Source organism: Myodes glareolus, chromosome 24, assembly GCF_982192425.1.
Source record: "Myodes glareolus chromosome 24, mMyoGla1.1, whole genome shotgun sequence".
In the NCBI taxonomy this organism is placed as follows: Eukaryota; Metazoa; Chordata; class Mammalia; order Rodentia; family Cricetidae; genus Myodes; species Myodes glareolus.
The window spans coordinates 20,714,850-20,730,913 of NC_142049.1; the positions used below are offsets into that span (position 1 = coordinate 20,714,850).

Here is a 16,064-nt window from a genome sequence, read left to right on the forward strand (position 1 = left end):
CGGGCATGGCCATAGTTAAACATTCTGTTTCTAGAACAAAACAAGTCACGCTCACACCCTAGACCAAAACATTCTGTAGGCAAACCATTCCCTGGGTGGAATCCAAGGTTATCTCCATAGAGAACTGAAGCCTTAGTTGGATCCTTAAACATTTGTTTGAGGTAGAAACCTATCTGTTTCTCTATACTTGAAATAGGAGGCCTGGCTATTAGCCACACCTGTTGACAATAACCTTGAGAGAGCAGAACTCTCTGGTGGAATCTAGGTGGGACCTTTGTTTGAGACAGAAGTACAATAACCTTGAAGGACTGGAGGTAGTTCCAACTCTCTGACCTCTGGTCAATGTGGAAATAGGCTCACATTTTCGGGTCTTCCCAAGTAAAGCTGTGGTTAAGAACAGTATTGCTGCCTGTTCTGAACCCTTTACTTTCCTCCGGAAAAGACCTACCCCATTGTGGTTTAGTTTTAACATTTATGTATGTGTGTGTGTGTGTGTGTGTGTGTGTGTGTGTGTGTACACGTACACGTATGTGTGCAGGCATGTGGGATTTTGAGTTGGTTGTCTCCTTCCACCATTTATGTTCTGGGGATCCAATCAGGTCAGCAAGCTTGGCAACAGGCCTCTTTACCCACTGGGCCATCGTTAAGACCCCGTGTATAAACTGAAGTTTGGAGCACAGGCTGGCCTCAAATTAGATCTATAGCCAAAAGTGACCTGCTCTAAGGGCTGACAGACCTGCTCCAGCCCCTACGCAGAATTCCAAAGCTGAAAAACCCTTCTCAGGAGTGAAGGTGATGGGTGTGTGTGTGTGTGTGTTTGTGTGTGTAAAAGATCTTTTTAGTAACTTCACACACACTCTGAGGGTCACACTCCTCACTTCACACACTCTTTACTGTTCTGTTTGTACTCTAACAATCCTGTCCTACTTCGTGCTTCTTCTCCAGTGAACCAGCCATGGTCCTACCTGGCACACCCTTGCAAGTGGTCAATGAGACAGGACTTGCTCCTTAGTTTGGCAGCAGCTGAGGTTGAGAGGAGAGACCTGGCAGAAGTCAATTGAGGTGGAGGACATAAATGTACAGATGCTCACACCTTACTGCTCTGATTCCATGGAAGTGTGGTTTGGACTTTGAATTAGGCCAGATGGGTCAGCCAGTGACCCGGGGGTTTGGAGCCAGCTCTGGGCTTTGCTCGCCGTGGAAGGTCTGCACCCTGATCCCAGCAGCACAGAAACCGGTCTACTGGGAAGATGGCTTCAATTGGGGGGTGGGGGGAGGAGAAGGTGCATACTCCTTCATTACAAATAAGTCACAGCAGAGATCAAGATTTCAAAGGAAATTTATTGTTTTTGAAAGGTCTGAGTGGGACTTTACAAGAGTCTGAAGCCAGTAACTACAAAGGGTGATAAATAAAATACAAAGCCAGTATGTTGTGGCAAATTTCCAGAAAACACATTGAAAATCTTTACAGTTCAAAACTGTTTCACTTTATACATAATTACAATTACTATACAGCGCTTGGGTTTAACCCAACTTTTATTTAATAGGGCTTAGAACAGAAATGTCCATACAGCATTTGGAGACGACTTAACAAGAACAGAGGTATAGATGTATGTTGGCCCACCTTCTGTAGTGCCCAGGCCTCAGGAGGAAACCTGAGACTAACCAGCTGGGTAGGCCCATCCCAGCAGGTGGCAACCAAGGTGGGGCAGCTGATGCTAGAGGGTCTAAGGCATGGGTTCGGTGCTTCCTGCAGAGGCCCTCTGGCGTCTGTGGCAGCGGCACCTGCATGGTTTCGAGGCAGGGCACACTTGAAGCAGTGGGGCCACCCACCTTACACCTTAGTGAGATGGAGAAGTAACTCAGGACCTGTCAATCTCTTGACAAATTAAATCCCGTGAGTGCAGGAAAAGGCCTCTGCTGCCACCCCTCCCCCCTTTCATGGCAGCATTAGAATACTTTGCATATCTAAACCTGGCCAGCAGGCAACAGACTCCAAAGCTCTGGTTAACTAGGAATGTTATGCTACGTGAAAGAAAGCGAGGAGCCAAACACACTGTGCCCTTGGTCTCCACAGGGATGGCCAGGGTCACTGCTTCACCCAAGGGCACCCATGCTCAGGTGTCCAGGCATGGAAGCACACTCTCCAGGACTGTCCTCTGGGCACAGGTTGGAGCCAACTTAAGTCCTATGAAATACTGGAAGCCTTGGCAAGAGAGCCTCAGGGACAGAAGGACACCGATTAAAGGCCTGTATGGGAGACTCTGGGCAGGCTCTGGCCTAGGGGCCAAGGTTCTCTGCCTTGTACTAAGCCTGTGCACACTGACAAGAGGCTGTGAAGAAAACCAGTGTGGGGTGGACAGGGACTAGGCAAAGGGCAGCGTTAGTGGTGTAACCCCCAGAAGATCCAGTTCGTACCTTTCGAGAAATCGATCTTGGTGAGGGCTTCCCTGCCGGAGACTCTCGTGGGGGGTGGGGTTTGCTGGCGCCGCTTGTTTTAGCCTTCCCACTTCCAGAAAACAGTAAATAGGTCTGATTGTCTCACAAATGAAGCCAGCTGAGAGGCCATTTAAAGTGCACATGTCACCCAGATGGGATGACAACTACTGAGATGATTTTAATTTCTGAGAGAAGATACAACCTCTAGAAAGTTCACTAGATTCCACAATGCGGGGGGGGGGGGGGCAATTTACACCCGTCCCCGAAAGCAGTGATTTCTTTAGCCTGATGAGGAAACATCATTTCCTAATATGGGCAACAGGACAGGACACAATCCCGGTCCCCACGTAAGGCTTGGACTCAGCTATGGCAGTCTTCAGGGTCCTAAGCAAGAGCACAAGCGGTGATTCCCAAAGTGCGCAGACTTCTGAGGGGGCCAGATGGTGCAGGCAGGTAACACAGTTCTTGGCAAATGGTTCTCTTCCTGGAGGAAGGTGGGCGGCTTAGGGGAACTCTAAGGAAAACTCTAAGTAATCTTAGGAGGATTACTTTCTCTTGCTCTGATCTTCTCCCAACTCTCACTGACCATTGTTTTGGGGAGTGTGGGTAAAGAAAAATTGGTTTTTAAAAACAACCAAAGCAAGCAGAACACAACACAGCTGGTTGGGCATAGAGGACACTTGAGGGCAGGAATGAAGTTTCCCAGGGGTGTACAGTGGCTAACTGGAGGGTGGCCACTGGTCTTCCTCTGCACAGGGCAGGGGTTGGTACCAGATCCTTCCCTCCTAGCAGACATGTTCTGCTGTGGAAGGGCACAGCCTCTCTGACAGGGCATCCAGAGGCACGGACAGGGACTACCACTGAAACCCTGTGTGGATCTGAGGCATGGCAGGCTCTGGACTTGGAGAAGGAAGCAACTAATTTCTTGCTGTTGAAATTCTTGAGGGAAGTACATCATAGCTTTAGTAGGGAAAAAACCAAAACAAACAAAAACTAAAAAACCAACCCAACAACAACAAAAAACAGGCTTTAAAGAGCCAAAATGGCTTTATCAAAAGGAGGCAAAGGGAGCTGACGGGCAACGTTTATAATCTCCAAAGAAGGATGAACACATTCCTTATGAAAAAATGGGCATGGGAGGGAAGGGTCCAGCTCCCATCTCAACCCTCCAGTTTCCCTGGGGACCTTCATGCACTTGGACAGACACTTCATTCTCTGTACTGAAAAGATGGTTCAAACTGTTGGGCCAGTACTGGTTCACTTTCAAAATAAAATAAAACAAAACACAAACACAAAATAAATAAAACAAATTTAGGCTAAAAACTTTAAACCAGAACTCTTTCAAGTGAACTGAAAGATAAATATCCGCACCTGCAAGTCCAGCTTGCAGGTCATCAACAGCACCACGGTACAGGTTTGTCTCTGCACAGCTGTGTGCAGAGCCCTGCGCTTCTGAGGGCAGCTACATGAGCCTCGAGGGTCCATTACCAATCAACTGTGCTGCACACACGAGCTGGTGAAAGCCTCAAGCATGCATGCATCAACACATGCAGGGGGAGCGGGAGGAGAGACACAGGCGGCATTTGACAGCTTCAAGGATAGGAGCACAACCAAGCAAACTGCATCTGAAAACCGTATGAGGAGGCCTTGTGACTGGAGAGAGTACAGCAGCCATGCTTCAAGGCCTGTCTGTATTGGCAAAAGGACCAGACAGACTTAACTCCTGTACCTGAACCTATGTTTCAGCCAGTAATTCTAGAGCAGGGCATGGAGAGGCCTGGGGGACGATCTAGCCCCAGGCAGGTGGCTGGGAGCACCACCAGGGTGCATGCTTTCTCATAGGGAGTCCAGCAACAACTAGAAGGTGTCATACTGGGGACAGTGCTGCAGAGCCCTCTCTCGTTCCTCTGTGCCCAGAGCATTTAGACAGGCACTGAGTACAACAGTATGCTTCTTCCTGATTTGAATATGAGCGAGACAGTTAGCTCAGCCTGGAATACGGAGATCCAGGCGGTGCAGACTATGAGCTTTTCGTACACATCAGACCTCTAACTGGTTTCCCAAACATTTTGTTCTTCTTCCTAAAATAAAATGAGGATTACATAAAAAGAGGGGCGGTGTGTGCACAGGGGCCATTTCGAGGAACCCAATCTCAGAGGCCCACAGGGTGAAATACTATGCATCCGCATGCCACCTGGTCAGTCAGGTGCTTGCTCTTGGCCTAAGCTACCCTGATGTGTAAGAACAGCTGTGTACACAGCTGGTGTATTCCACACGCACACGGAGATGGTCATTGTCCATAGATGAAGTCTGCACTACCTGCTCTTTGATTCTGGTTACGTTCCCCACATACAAGGCAGGGTGTCAGACCTCATTTGGAAAACCCCTTTGAGCCTCTAGGGAACCCTGACACGTGTCAAACTATCACCTATATCTAGGGTCACTATGTTCAGTGTAATACCCTGAGTAAGGCCAGGCCCACCCAAGTCCTGGGCAGTCACGGATCATGGCCCAAGTGGAGTCTGCGTATCCTTCCCCACCCTGACACTCAGGTGTTGCTCTTTCTTGTCCAGGACCTGGGACAGCTCAGGAGGACTGGACGCTGAGGGGCAGTGGGCGTCCAGTGTAGGAGACTTGCACATGAGGCAGCAGGAGAGCCGCCACAGTATCAGGGTTGGAGGGTGGCTGCCCTGGCAGACGAAATGGGTCAACAGAAGATCTCTTCACCCTCTGCTGATACTTCCGAAGCAGGACCATCTGCAACCATGAAATCAAGAGTGAAAACATGGCCCCTCTGACGTCACTTCGACCCCATCAAGTTTCTGTGTTGTGACAGGTGACTGGGCTGATTAACTTCCACAGAGTACCAGTGTTCATGTGTGTAAACGGAAGCGAGCGCTCAGTCTTAACGTGAAGGCACATACGACAAAGCATTCAGGGAGATGTGGACTACGACAGGTTCTGTGAACACTGTTGGAGAACCTCATCTCCAGTTCCTAGCTCCTCACAGGGAAAATGCTGTGACCTGCCTGAGGCATCTAGGAGGTCAGCATCCAATCTTGCTGCTGTGTTGGTTACTAGAACAAGTGCCTAGCAAGATAGTGAGAGCCAGAATAACTCCAATCGGGGGGGGGAGGGGGTTAGTTCTTCAACTGGGAGAACGCTTAGAAATGAAACCTGTACTCCACATGTAGAAGGCCCAGAACACAAGGTCCTGGATGCTCACTGCACAAGCATTCTTTCTGAAAAAGATCAGGCATGTTTTCCTGCATGTATGCATGTGCAACATGTTCACACATACATTCAGTCCACAGTGGCCTGAAGAGGGCATCAGAGCCCCTCAAACTGGAGTTACAAGTGGTTGTGAGCCGCTATGTGGGTGTGGGCAGCTGCACCTGAGCTTTCTGTAAGGGCAGTGACTCCAACCTCAGAGCCACCCTCCAGCCCTTGCACGAGCATTCTTTTCATGTGTCTCTTGTGCACAAATGCCAGAGGCTTATTATTACTTATCATTGATTATTAACTTGGAGACAAGGTCTCTCAGTGAACCTGGAGCTCACCAATGTGACTACACTAGCTTGTGGGTGAGTTCCAGGGATTCCCCTTCCTCTGCCACCCACCATGAGGATTCAGGTCCTCATGTTTGAATGACAAGCACGTTACCAACTGGGTCATCTCTGCAGTCCCTGCAACAAGTATCTTTTTTTTTTTTTGGTTTTTCAAGACAGGATTTCTCTGTAGCTTTGGAGCCTGTCCTGGAACTAGCTCTTGTAGACCAGGCTGGCCTCGAACTCACAGAGATTCGCCTGCCTCTGCCTCCCAGTGCTGGGATTAAAGGCGTGTGCCACCACTGCCCGGCATGCAACAAGTATTCTTAACAAGTGGGCCTGGTGGGCAGTGGGCGGCTTGGCTTTTGTACATCTGAACTGCCCCCCCACACCAGCCTGTCACTACTCTCTCTTGTAGAATGCAGACTCCATGGCCACAGTGAGACAGTGTAGCATGGACAACTCACCACCAGGCTGAGAGCGGCTTCCTTTGCTCTTCTTTTTCTTCTCCTTCTTTTCTTTTGGCTTAGCTAACCCAAAAAGGCGGGTGGAAGTGGAGGTGCTGGATGGGGCCTGGCTTTGCCCCTCTGGTATTTTTGTCTGACTCGTTGAAGTCAGTATATGAAAAGGCCCCTTATCTTTGTGTGTCCGAGAGATGCTGTTCCTTTTAGGAGACACTGAAAGTTCTGAGTCCAATGACCCTGACTTGGTGATGGAAGGTGCAGATGGCAAGGAGGACTCCTCCGGATTGGGCAAGAAGGACGGGACTCGCATCAGTCTGCCATGTTTATTCGAAACCTGCATATGTTCAAGAGAAGCCATGAGCATTGTGGTAGCCACACTCTAAAGAACTTACTCTAAACAGGGCTTCATGGAACTGTCCTTCCCAAGTCTATCTATAAGCATGTTAAAACCATTACATCCAATACTGATGTCATCCTTATCTTTGATGAGGCAAAGTAAAAAGAGCTCCCACTCCCTGAAGAAACGGGATAGTCTTTAAAGACCGATTCACACAAGAGTGCAGCCATCACTTCGGGGCAAGAGATTATGGACCTGGCCAGGCTAGAGTGCTAACAGAAGAGTATCAACCCATCTGTGTTCTCTGCTGCCTGGGAACCAACCCTCCCTGTCAAAATTCTGCTGATTTTATGGGAATGTGAGTGGATCTACCCTTTTGCTAGAAAATACAACAGAGCCACTGGCTGCTCCCTGCTATGTATTTGAGAAGCTCTTCTGAAAAGGCAGTACTGCCCGAGACAGCACTTCAGTCTCCTTTCATGGCCCAAGGTCAACTGCAATATGACAAGAGTTTTAAAAGACAGGGAGGTGTGCACACTACCAAACTATCTCTCTGCCTCCAGAGTTCATGTTCCAGGGCAATCACAGATTATCTTATTACAGTAGCATCAGACGCAGCATGCTGACGGACAGAAAGCCTTCCTGAACAAGCAGTAGCTACAGAGAAAGAAGAGCATGGAAGGGCATCAAACCAAGCCAGGCTTTATATGGAGTGCAGGTGTCTGAATATCCCTGCCCAGACATCCTCTGTGCACAGGAGAGGACCACCTTCTATCGCTTGCTGGGCTCTTCCCTCCGTCACTGACCCTGCTGCTCCTCCCAACAGGCTTTTTATCTTGTAGCAGAGCTGATTTCTGCCGTCTCCTGACCACAGGCATGTAGGACCTAAGGGCTCCTCTATCTGTGGGGACACATGCCTGATTTACCATGTGCTCGACAGGACAAGATCTAATTGCTACTCTCTCAGACATGCTCCAGTGACTCTGGCCTAGGCTGGTGGCTGAGAAAAGTGCTTGCTAGCTTGATGGACCCACTGACTTCTCTGTGCTACAATCTCAAGTGTCTGCCATCCTCTTCAATCTCCTTGAGTGAGACCCACGTCCTCCCCTTGTTCAGGGTAAAGCAAAGCTGCTGTATAACAGGAATCTCTCCTCTGGTCTCTTCCGTGAGGTTCCTATTATCACTCTCAGTCGCTGCCTTGCCTGGTCTTCATGGTAGGATGCCCCTTCCTCCCTGTCTACTGGCCTGGCACAGGCTCTACGTACCTGGTAGAAGTCCTGATCCATCTGTCTCTGGCTGAGCCGCTCTGCATCCCGCTTCAGTTGCTCCTGTTCTCTTTCCAGCTGTTTCTGGGCAGCCCGTAGTCTCTCCAGATCACACTGGTAAGTACCCTTCTTCTGCTGGAGCTCTTCGCGGTCCCTCTCCAGGTCCTGCTGCCTACGGCGGACTGCCTCCTCCCGTTCTGCCAGCTTGGCCTCCCGGTCTCTCAGCTCCTGCTCCCGGGCCTCCCACTCCCGCTCACGCCGGCGCTTTTCCTCCAGGTGCTGTGCCTGCTGCTTCTGCAGGTTGGCGAGGTCCTGGCGCTGCTTCTCCAGGCTCCTCTGCTTCTCCTGCTCAATGAGAGAGCTGGGGCGGGACGCACTCCTCGTGAGTACCTTCTCGCTCAGCACCAGCTTCTGGTCCTCGATGTAGCTATCTTGTTGTAGCACAACTCCCTGTCATGGCATAGAGAACAGTCATGCAACTCAGGCCCAGGAGAAAAGCCACCTGCAAGGATCCTCCCCTGACCCCACACTACGGCACCAGGACAGAATGATTCCCTGCCTCATGTTTAAAGGGTTGTTCCTGGGCAACTTTGGGCAGGTCTCGGTGTCAAAGATATGGGGATTCAATATTTGACATGCCTGGTTATCTATTTTCTCTTTAAATTAAAAAAATAATTTCCATTTATTTTGTGTGTGCATGCATGTGTGTGGGAAAGAGAGCATGTGAAGGTCAGAGGATAATCTGTGGGAGTCAGTTCTGTCCTTCTACAGTATAGGTCTTGAGGACTGAACTCAGGTTGTCAAGGCAGGTATGTTTACCTGCTGAACCAACTCACTAGCCATGGTCATCCATTTTCTGGAATTCCTGGTGGTACTTTGGGGTGAGAGCAGTGTGTCTGCTGTGCAGGAGGGAGAAGGTAGGCAGGAGACAGGTAAACTCTTCATGAAAGGAAGGGATCAGAAAGAGGGGGAAGCACCAAAGAGTATGAGAGAGCCGCTCTATGCAAACAGCAGAGAGAGAAAAGGAAAGGTTTCCTGAGTTAGACGGCCTCTGGGGAAGGTCCCTAGAGTCACCCAGCTGCTCTCCAACTGTGGTCTTGGAAGGCACACAAGATGTGATGTCTTCATTTTCTTAATCAGAAGCTAATCTTGGGGCTTATTTCCCAACAGTAACTTAGAAATCCTGAAGACTGAGGTCAACAAAATCTCTGTGCTATGTTCTCTAAACAAGCAAGTAAGACGACACATGTACCTGCAGCATGCTGAGGAGTTCGTGGAGGTGAACGATGCTCTGGACCACCTGCTAGCAAGGGAATGAACATTCATTTCAGCTTTTTTGACTGTAAGAAATACCACATGGCTACAACATCTTCAGAATACAACAAGACATTACATTTTAATGAAATCTTTAAAATGGAAAACCCTAGAGAATAACTGAGGGCAAGCAGCCAAGGTTAAAGATATGTGAATGGTGCACGTGTCTATTAAATCTATTAAAGCATCTATTAAAAGGTGCTACACAAAGCTTCCACGTTTTAAAATGGTTGACATAAAAATACTATATACTTCAAAGTTAAAAAAAAAGGACACCCTGAAAATTTATATTAAGTTTATGAATCATCAAGGGCAAAGGATAAAATATTCAATTAACTTCTCTAAGAAAACTGTCTTCATTTCTGGAAAGTTTTAAGTTAAAAACTTTGGTTCACACACACATTGAACAAAAATACAGTATGTCCCACTTAAATTACAAGTATAAGGGCTAGAGAGATGGCTCAGTGGGTAAGAGCACTGGGTTTTATTTGAAGCACCCACATGACAGCTTCTAATTGTGTGACTCCAGTATCTGACCTATTCTGGCCTCTACAGGTACTGCATATATTCACAAACATACAAGGAAGCAAAGTACCCAAACACATAGAAAAAAAAAAAAAAAAAGAAAGAAAGAGGGGCTGGAGAGATGGCTCAGCGGTTAAGAGTACAGGCTGCTCTTCCAGAGGTTCTGAGTTCAATTCCCAGCAACCACATGATGGCTCAGAACCATCTGTAATGAGATTTGGCTCCCTCTTCTGGCCTGTAGGCAAAACATCCAGACAGAATGCTGTATACATAATAAATAAATAAATCTTTTTAAAAAAAAAAAGAAAGAAGGAAGGAAAAAAGTCATGAAAGAATTAGAAGAAAGTAGAGGAGGAAATAAGGGATATCGGGATATCCTAGTTGGGAAACAGGACACAAATACAAATAGTTAATTATATGAAACACGAAAAAGCACTCAGGGAGTGGAAGCACAGCTCAGTGGTTGAGGTTCGGGTTCAATCCACAGAGCATATATACATACGTACAACTAAGAAATGCTGTTTGAAGTTATCAAACCAACAAAATGTCAACTTAAAAATGGTAGTGCTCAACGCTGGTGAAAGTAAAATGAAGATGGGCACACCTGGCTACACAGTAGCTCCTACATGTAGTCATACAGTGAGGAAAATCAAAGAGCCACGTAGTAAGCGTAATGTGCAAAAGAGTAGAAGAGGGATTAACCACCAGAAAGATCCAACTCTAGACCTGACAGACATAGCTAACGTGCACCGTGCTCCTGAGTCTGGGGAAAATGCCTCTGATGCCTTGAGAGATCTCTGGAAGGTCACACATACGACCATGAGACGGATGACAAAGGGGCAGACACCTAACAGTCATTACTCTTCAGTGATGGCTTATACTTAAGTTTGATGATTTATGTTACTAGTCTTTACGTTTTTCTTTTTACAATACTTAAACCAAGCTTAGTTCTGACAATTCTTTCTTACTGCTCACACCGAATCGTCACAGAAGGCGCAGAAGCCTGCGGACTGCAGCTGTGCAGTCCCAGTGGGAAGGCCAGGAGCATTATTTCCCACAGACTTCCTAAGTACAGGCGACCTTGCCAAATGGAAGAAATCAGCTGAGAGCTCATTTTAAGAGACAGCAGCCTACAGGGCCCAGGTCCTGGTTAGATCAGGGCGAGTCCCTCAGCAACCTCCTCTGCCAACAAACAGAAAACAACATCCTGTGGATTTTTCGAGGGGGAATGGGGAGGAGGAAGTAGTTTAAAATTTCAAAACAAAACTCCCAGGGGTTTAAGATAATAAACACAACAAGGAAGAATGAAATGTAAGAAACAGCCTTGAGAAACAGCCTAAAAAGCATGGTTTCAAGTGTGCAGGACACACAAAAGCAAGGCTCAGCATGAGCACTTGTCTAGGAGACAGCAGTGACCCTGAAACGGATTCCAACCAGCCTCAGAGGTGTGGCTCAGTGACAGCGGGCGCTCCACGAAGCAACCAAAGCCTCTTCCCAGGGTCTAATTCCCCATCCGGCTCCCTTGTAGGAAAGGAAGTGTTCAAAGAGGCAAACTCGGTAAGAATAAGAAATTACTAAGCAGAATTTGCCACAAGTTTAACTCCCATACTGGGATCCTTTACAGGAGAAGCTGCTACAAATTCTAGTCAGCGGGCCCACACTGAAGGCACTAAGGGGGCTCCCCAGTTCTTTTACAGACAAAGTTAAACAGTTGTGGTAGCTTTCGTCTTAAACCCCAGAACTCAGGAGACAGGCACTTGGATCTCTGTGAGTTCAAGGCCAGTCTGGTCTATAAAGCCAGTTCAAGGACAGCCAGGACTACACAAAGAAACCCTGTCTCAAAAGCAAGCAAGATGGAGAGAGGGAGGGAGGGAAGGAGGGAGGGAGGGAGGGAGGGAGGGAGGAAAAGAGAGAGAGAGAAGAGGGAGAGGAGAGAGGTCTTCATTCATAGATATAACACTCACTGAAGGGAATTACAGCTGTACTTCTTAGTTATAAAAGATTAAAGACACAAGAGACTTGTAACAGCAAAACAAAAATATTCTAAACTCAATAAATATTCTAGATAGTTCATGGAATCCTTACCTCACTGTTTCTTTTAAGCATAAATACCAGATTAGCATTTCCACCCTATAAAATAACAACAAAAAATGCATTTAAAAATGAAACTCTTGATGTAGAGGCTATACTCAATGCATTTCTAAGTTACATTGTACTTCTGGATTTCCCCTTTCTCTACCATAGCACCTCCCTGGAGGGTGTGATGAAAAGTTGAACTAGTTTTTACTAAAAAACCCTGTAGAGCAGGATCACGATGCCACGGGGCATCAAACAGACTGTTTAATAAATCTGGTCCTGCGAGGGCACAGCAGAACCGGGTGTGCAAAGAGGACACTTGAAGCCAGGGGGCCCAAAGCACCAACAACACGGGCCTCTTAACTGTATGGTTTGCTCTAAGAGTGTGCTTTCCCTAGAAAATGAAATTTTATTACGAGTGGCAAGCTGATTCCTGAGCCAGATCAAGGAAAAATACTTCAAAATGGTGATGAGGTCCAAGGAGGTGCCAAGAGGTTCACCTTTAAGAGTGTTTTTCTAGGAAATCTTACCTTTTTCAGACCACTGTCTGATTCTGTTCTCCTAAGATCCTGGCCATCATCACCCTCTTCTTTCTCACCTCCTAAACAAAACATAAACAAATAAAAACAATATAGATAGCTTAGGGGTATTAATAGTTCTGAACCTTATTAATACCAAAAATAAAAAAAGAGGCCAGGGAGCCACTCGGTCACTAGTTAAAGCTTTGCCAACGAAGAGTAAGAAAACAAAATCCAAACAGAACCTAACAAAACCAAACCAAACCAAACCAAACAACAACCAAACACAGCTTAGCACCCCTTATTTGATGCCTGGGACCAGAAGAGTGTGAACCTGAGATTTTCAGATATGTGTAATAATAAGATGCTTGGCAGTTGAGACTCTTGTCCAGACACAGAACTACTGAATGTCTCAAAGACACTTGCACACAGCCTGGAGATAATGGTCTACAATGTTGGGAGCATCTTTGTGTTCTCAGTGAAACTTCCCAGTGTGGAGTTTGCAGTGTGACATGTCAGGAAGTTCTGAACTATGGAGCAGCATGGATATCAACTGTTCACATCAGAGATGCTCAAGACCTCTGGCCATAGCCAGTTCAGCTGAAGGATAATGAACATGGTTCTCATAGGAATTCCTGAGTGTCTGAGACTCTTCTGAGGACATTTACTGAAGGGACAGAGGAGACTGTGCTGCAGAAGGATAACAGATGGATCACCTTTGGAAGCACTCATCTGATGACAGTCAAATCCTCCAAAGGTCTCTGCTCTCCGGGGCAAGGAGACGGGGCCAGCCATGACTTCCTGCTCAACAGGGCTGCTGATGGACGGTCCAAGTGTGCCGCCGAGACTTCCACTCACCAAACCCTGGAGGATTTCCACTGGAGGGAAGCAAACAAAACACTCATGTGGATATCTATCTTTCATTAAGAGGAAAAAATGTCATGGCAACATGTGATGCCATGATGTACAGACTAGATCAGAACATCCCAAAGAATAGGTAAATTTTCTTGCCTAGAGGGCTCTGCTGGAAATGTAGAGACAAATTTCACGCTTCTATCCATGGGCCTGAAAAATCTGCAGGTGAATAGGAAGGCAGAGTAGTTGACTGGAGATGTATGGGTTCTAGAAGTAGAGCCAAAGCAGTGGGAAGGTCTCTGGAAATGTGAGCCAGTGTGAGAACAGCAAGTAAAACTAGGAGGAGCAGGTGGGCACCAGGGGCCAGAGGAGCTTAAGCCTCTGGATCTTCTAATCTAAATCAACTGCTAACTTGAGACCTTCCCCAGGGCAGGGTCTGTGGGAAAGACATTGATAGGAGAGGAAAGAAGAACAGGAGAGGAACAGGGGTGAGTGAGAACAAAGGTCCAGACAGAATAAGAGGTAGAAAGAAAAAAATATCTCTTATCAAGCACCAACATTTTAATAAGGCATAAAAACAATAAAAAAAATATAATTAAAAAAGGTTCTTGAGTCAATTTTTTCCCCTTAGCTTTTTTTTTGAGGGGAGGGGGGAGAAAGGGTCTTACTATGTAGATCAATGTCATTGAACTCAGAGATCTGCCTGCCTCTGCCTCCTGAGTGCTGGGATTGAAGGAGTCTGCCACAAAGCCCAGCAAAAAAACAAATATTTGAAAGAAAAAATTTCATGGAAAAAAATGAACAACTAAAAAATACTGAAGTCAAATGTCATATAAAGAAAAGAGGTGGAAAACAAGAACGTAACTTTCTATAGATTAGAGCACAGCAGAAAGTGTTTCCATTAAACAAATGAGATAAACACACCGAGGAAACGATGCAAAACACAGAAGAATTTAAGTGACGATTAGAGAAAGCAAAGTTGATGCAGTAGCACCTCTGCTATCCCAGCTCAGGAGACGAGGCCACAGATGCAGGTGGAGGGCAGGGTGGTCTCCAAAACAAGGCCTTAGCTTAAAAAACTAGAAGTGTAGAACAAGTGAAACTCAGAACAGGCAGGAAAAATAGTCACAGAAAATCAAACGGAACTAACACATAAGAGCAAGGTACCCCACAGACGATGGCTTAGCAGGTAGAGGATTATTAAAAGTGCAAATATTGACTGTAGGCAAGGAAGGTGCATGATCTGACCACTGGCTTGAGGAAGAAAACCGAAATCAGATAACAGAGGAAATACAAAGAATTGCAATTCAAGAACATTTTTCTGAAATTGAAAATATATGTAACCATGTTAGACAGTGACCCCACAACAACCAACCATATAGTATACTTTGTAAAAATATTTGGAGTTCAAAAAACACCCCTTGGGCTCCTAAGCAAGGAACAGGTGACTTGTATGGAGAGATCATGTGGTTATTACCCTCTAAGAATGATGGAAAATGATGCGACATGAAAACAATTAACAAGGGGGCTGGAGAGATGACTCAGAGGTTAAGAGCACTGACTGCTTTTCCAGAGGTCCTGAGTTCAATTCCCAGCAACCACATGGTGGCTCACAGCCATCTGTAATGAGATCTGGTGCCCTCTTCTGGCCAGCAAGCATATAGATAGACAGAACACTGTATCCATAATAAATAAATAAATAAATAAATAAGAAAGACATGGATAAGCTCTATGTTTTTTTTTAAAGAAAACAATTAACAAACTCAGATAAGAAAATACGAGCCAAAGAGTTCATATCCAAAGAAACCCTGCAGCAGAAAGAGCAGGAATCAGTAGAGAAGACAGACTACCATTTTGATGGCTTTGAGGACACTGACATAAAGATGGGGCTCTACAAGCATGTGTTTAAAGAACCAATACTACAGGCCAGGCGAGTAGCAGAGTGCGAATGAATGGCTCCAGACGAGGCACGCAGACACAGTTCTGAAGAAGGAATGGAGACTGGGATACAACCTTGTATGTGGAACTGTGCTGGCAGGAATAGCAGTATTATTCTTATACAAGTACCAGTGTCAAAGCAGAAATAAGACATTAATATAGGATATTCTTTTTAATGTATTTTAATTAAAAACATTGTGTGTGTGTGTGCGCACGAGCACACACTTGTGTGGAGGGTGGCCCATGCATGTGGGAGAGGGGCCCGAGGATAACTTGCGGGACTTGGATCTTTAATTATATGGCTTCTAGGAATCAAACTCAGGTCATCAGTCTTTGCAGGAGGTGCCTTGCCTCACTGACCCAGTAGGGGATATTCTAATTCCATAATGTATCCCAGAGAAGAAATATCCCTACGTGGAAGGCACAGACATGTGTAAGTGATTAGGTTATATGAAAAAAGGCAAGCTGTAGTCCATAATTTGATTAGCTACATTCAAGTGAATTTACATTATTGAAGCCCCTCTCTAGCTCAGTCCACTGAAAAGGACAACATAGTAATGACTAAAAATCTCAAAGCAATGACAATAATTCCCAGGTCTTAAATAATGATCTTAAAATACTTTTCACCAGAATTCTTGAAGGAATGAATGGAGCAGCAAACAACCAAGGAAAGCTTAACTCCACAAGCAAGCTCTGTACTGTGACCATGCCACAGATAGAAGCCACAAGAATAGTGGGGGGACACTGCGCTTTATATGATGTTGAGAACTGCTCAGTGACCTAGA

The 16,064-nt window shown here is 46.2% G+C and overlaps 1 protein-coding gene across 2 annotated transcripts in view; it reads right to left on the bottom strand.

Moving 5' to 3' along the window:
- Positions 1-1,321: 1,321 nt before the first annotated feature.
- Positions 1,322-16,064, bottom strand: part of Akap13 (A-kinase anchoring protein 13) — a 271,423-nt gene continuing 256,680 nt past the window's right edge. For both annotated transcript variants that reach the window (XM_048434838.3, XM_048434846.3), the window contains 7 exons: positions 13,203-13,364; positions 12,499-12,569; positions 11,978-12,022; positions 9,306-9,356; positions 8,054-8,503; positions 6,455-6,785; positions 1,322-5,196 (listed from right to left, as the gene is read on the bottom strand). In XM_048434838.3, the coding sequence (XP_048290795.3) occupies positions 5,147-5,196; positions 6,455-6,785; positions 8,054-8,503; positions 9,306-9,356; positions 11,978-12,022; positions 12,499-12,569; positions 13,203-13,364 (1,160 nt within the window). In that variant the 3' untranslated portion in view covers positions 1,322-5,146. The remainder of the gene's footprint in view (positions 5,197-6,454; positions 6,786-8,053; positions 8,504-9,305; positions 9,357-11,977; positions 12,023-12,498; positions 12,570-13,202; positions 13,365-16,064) is intronic.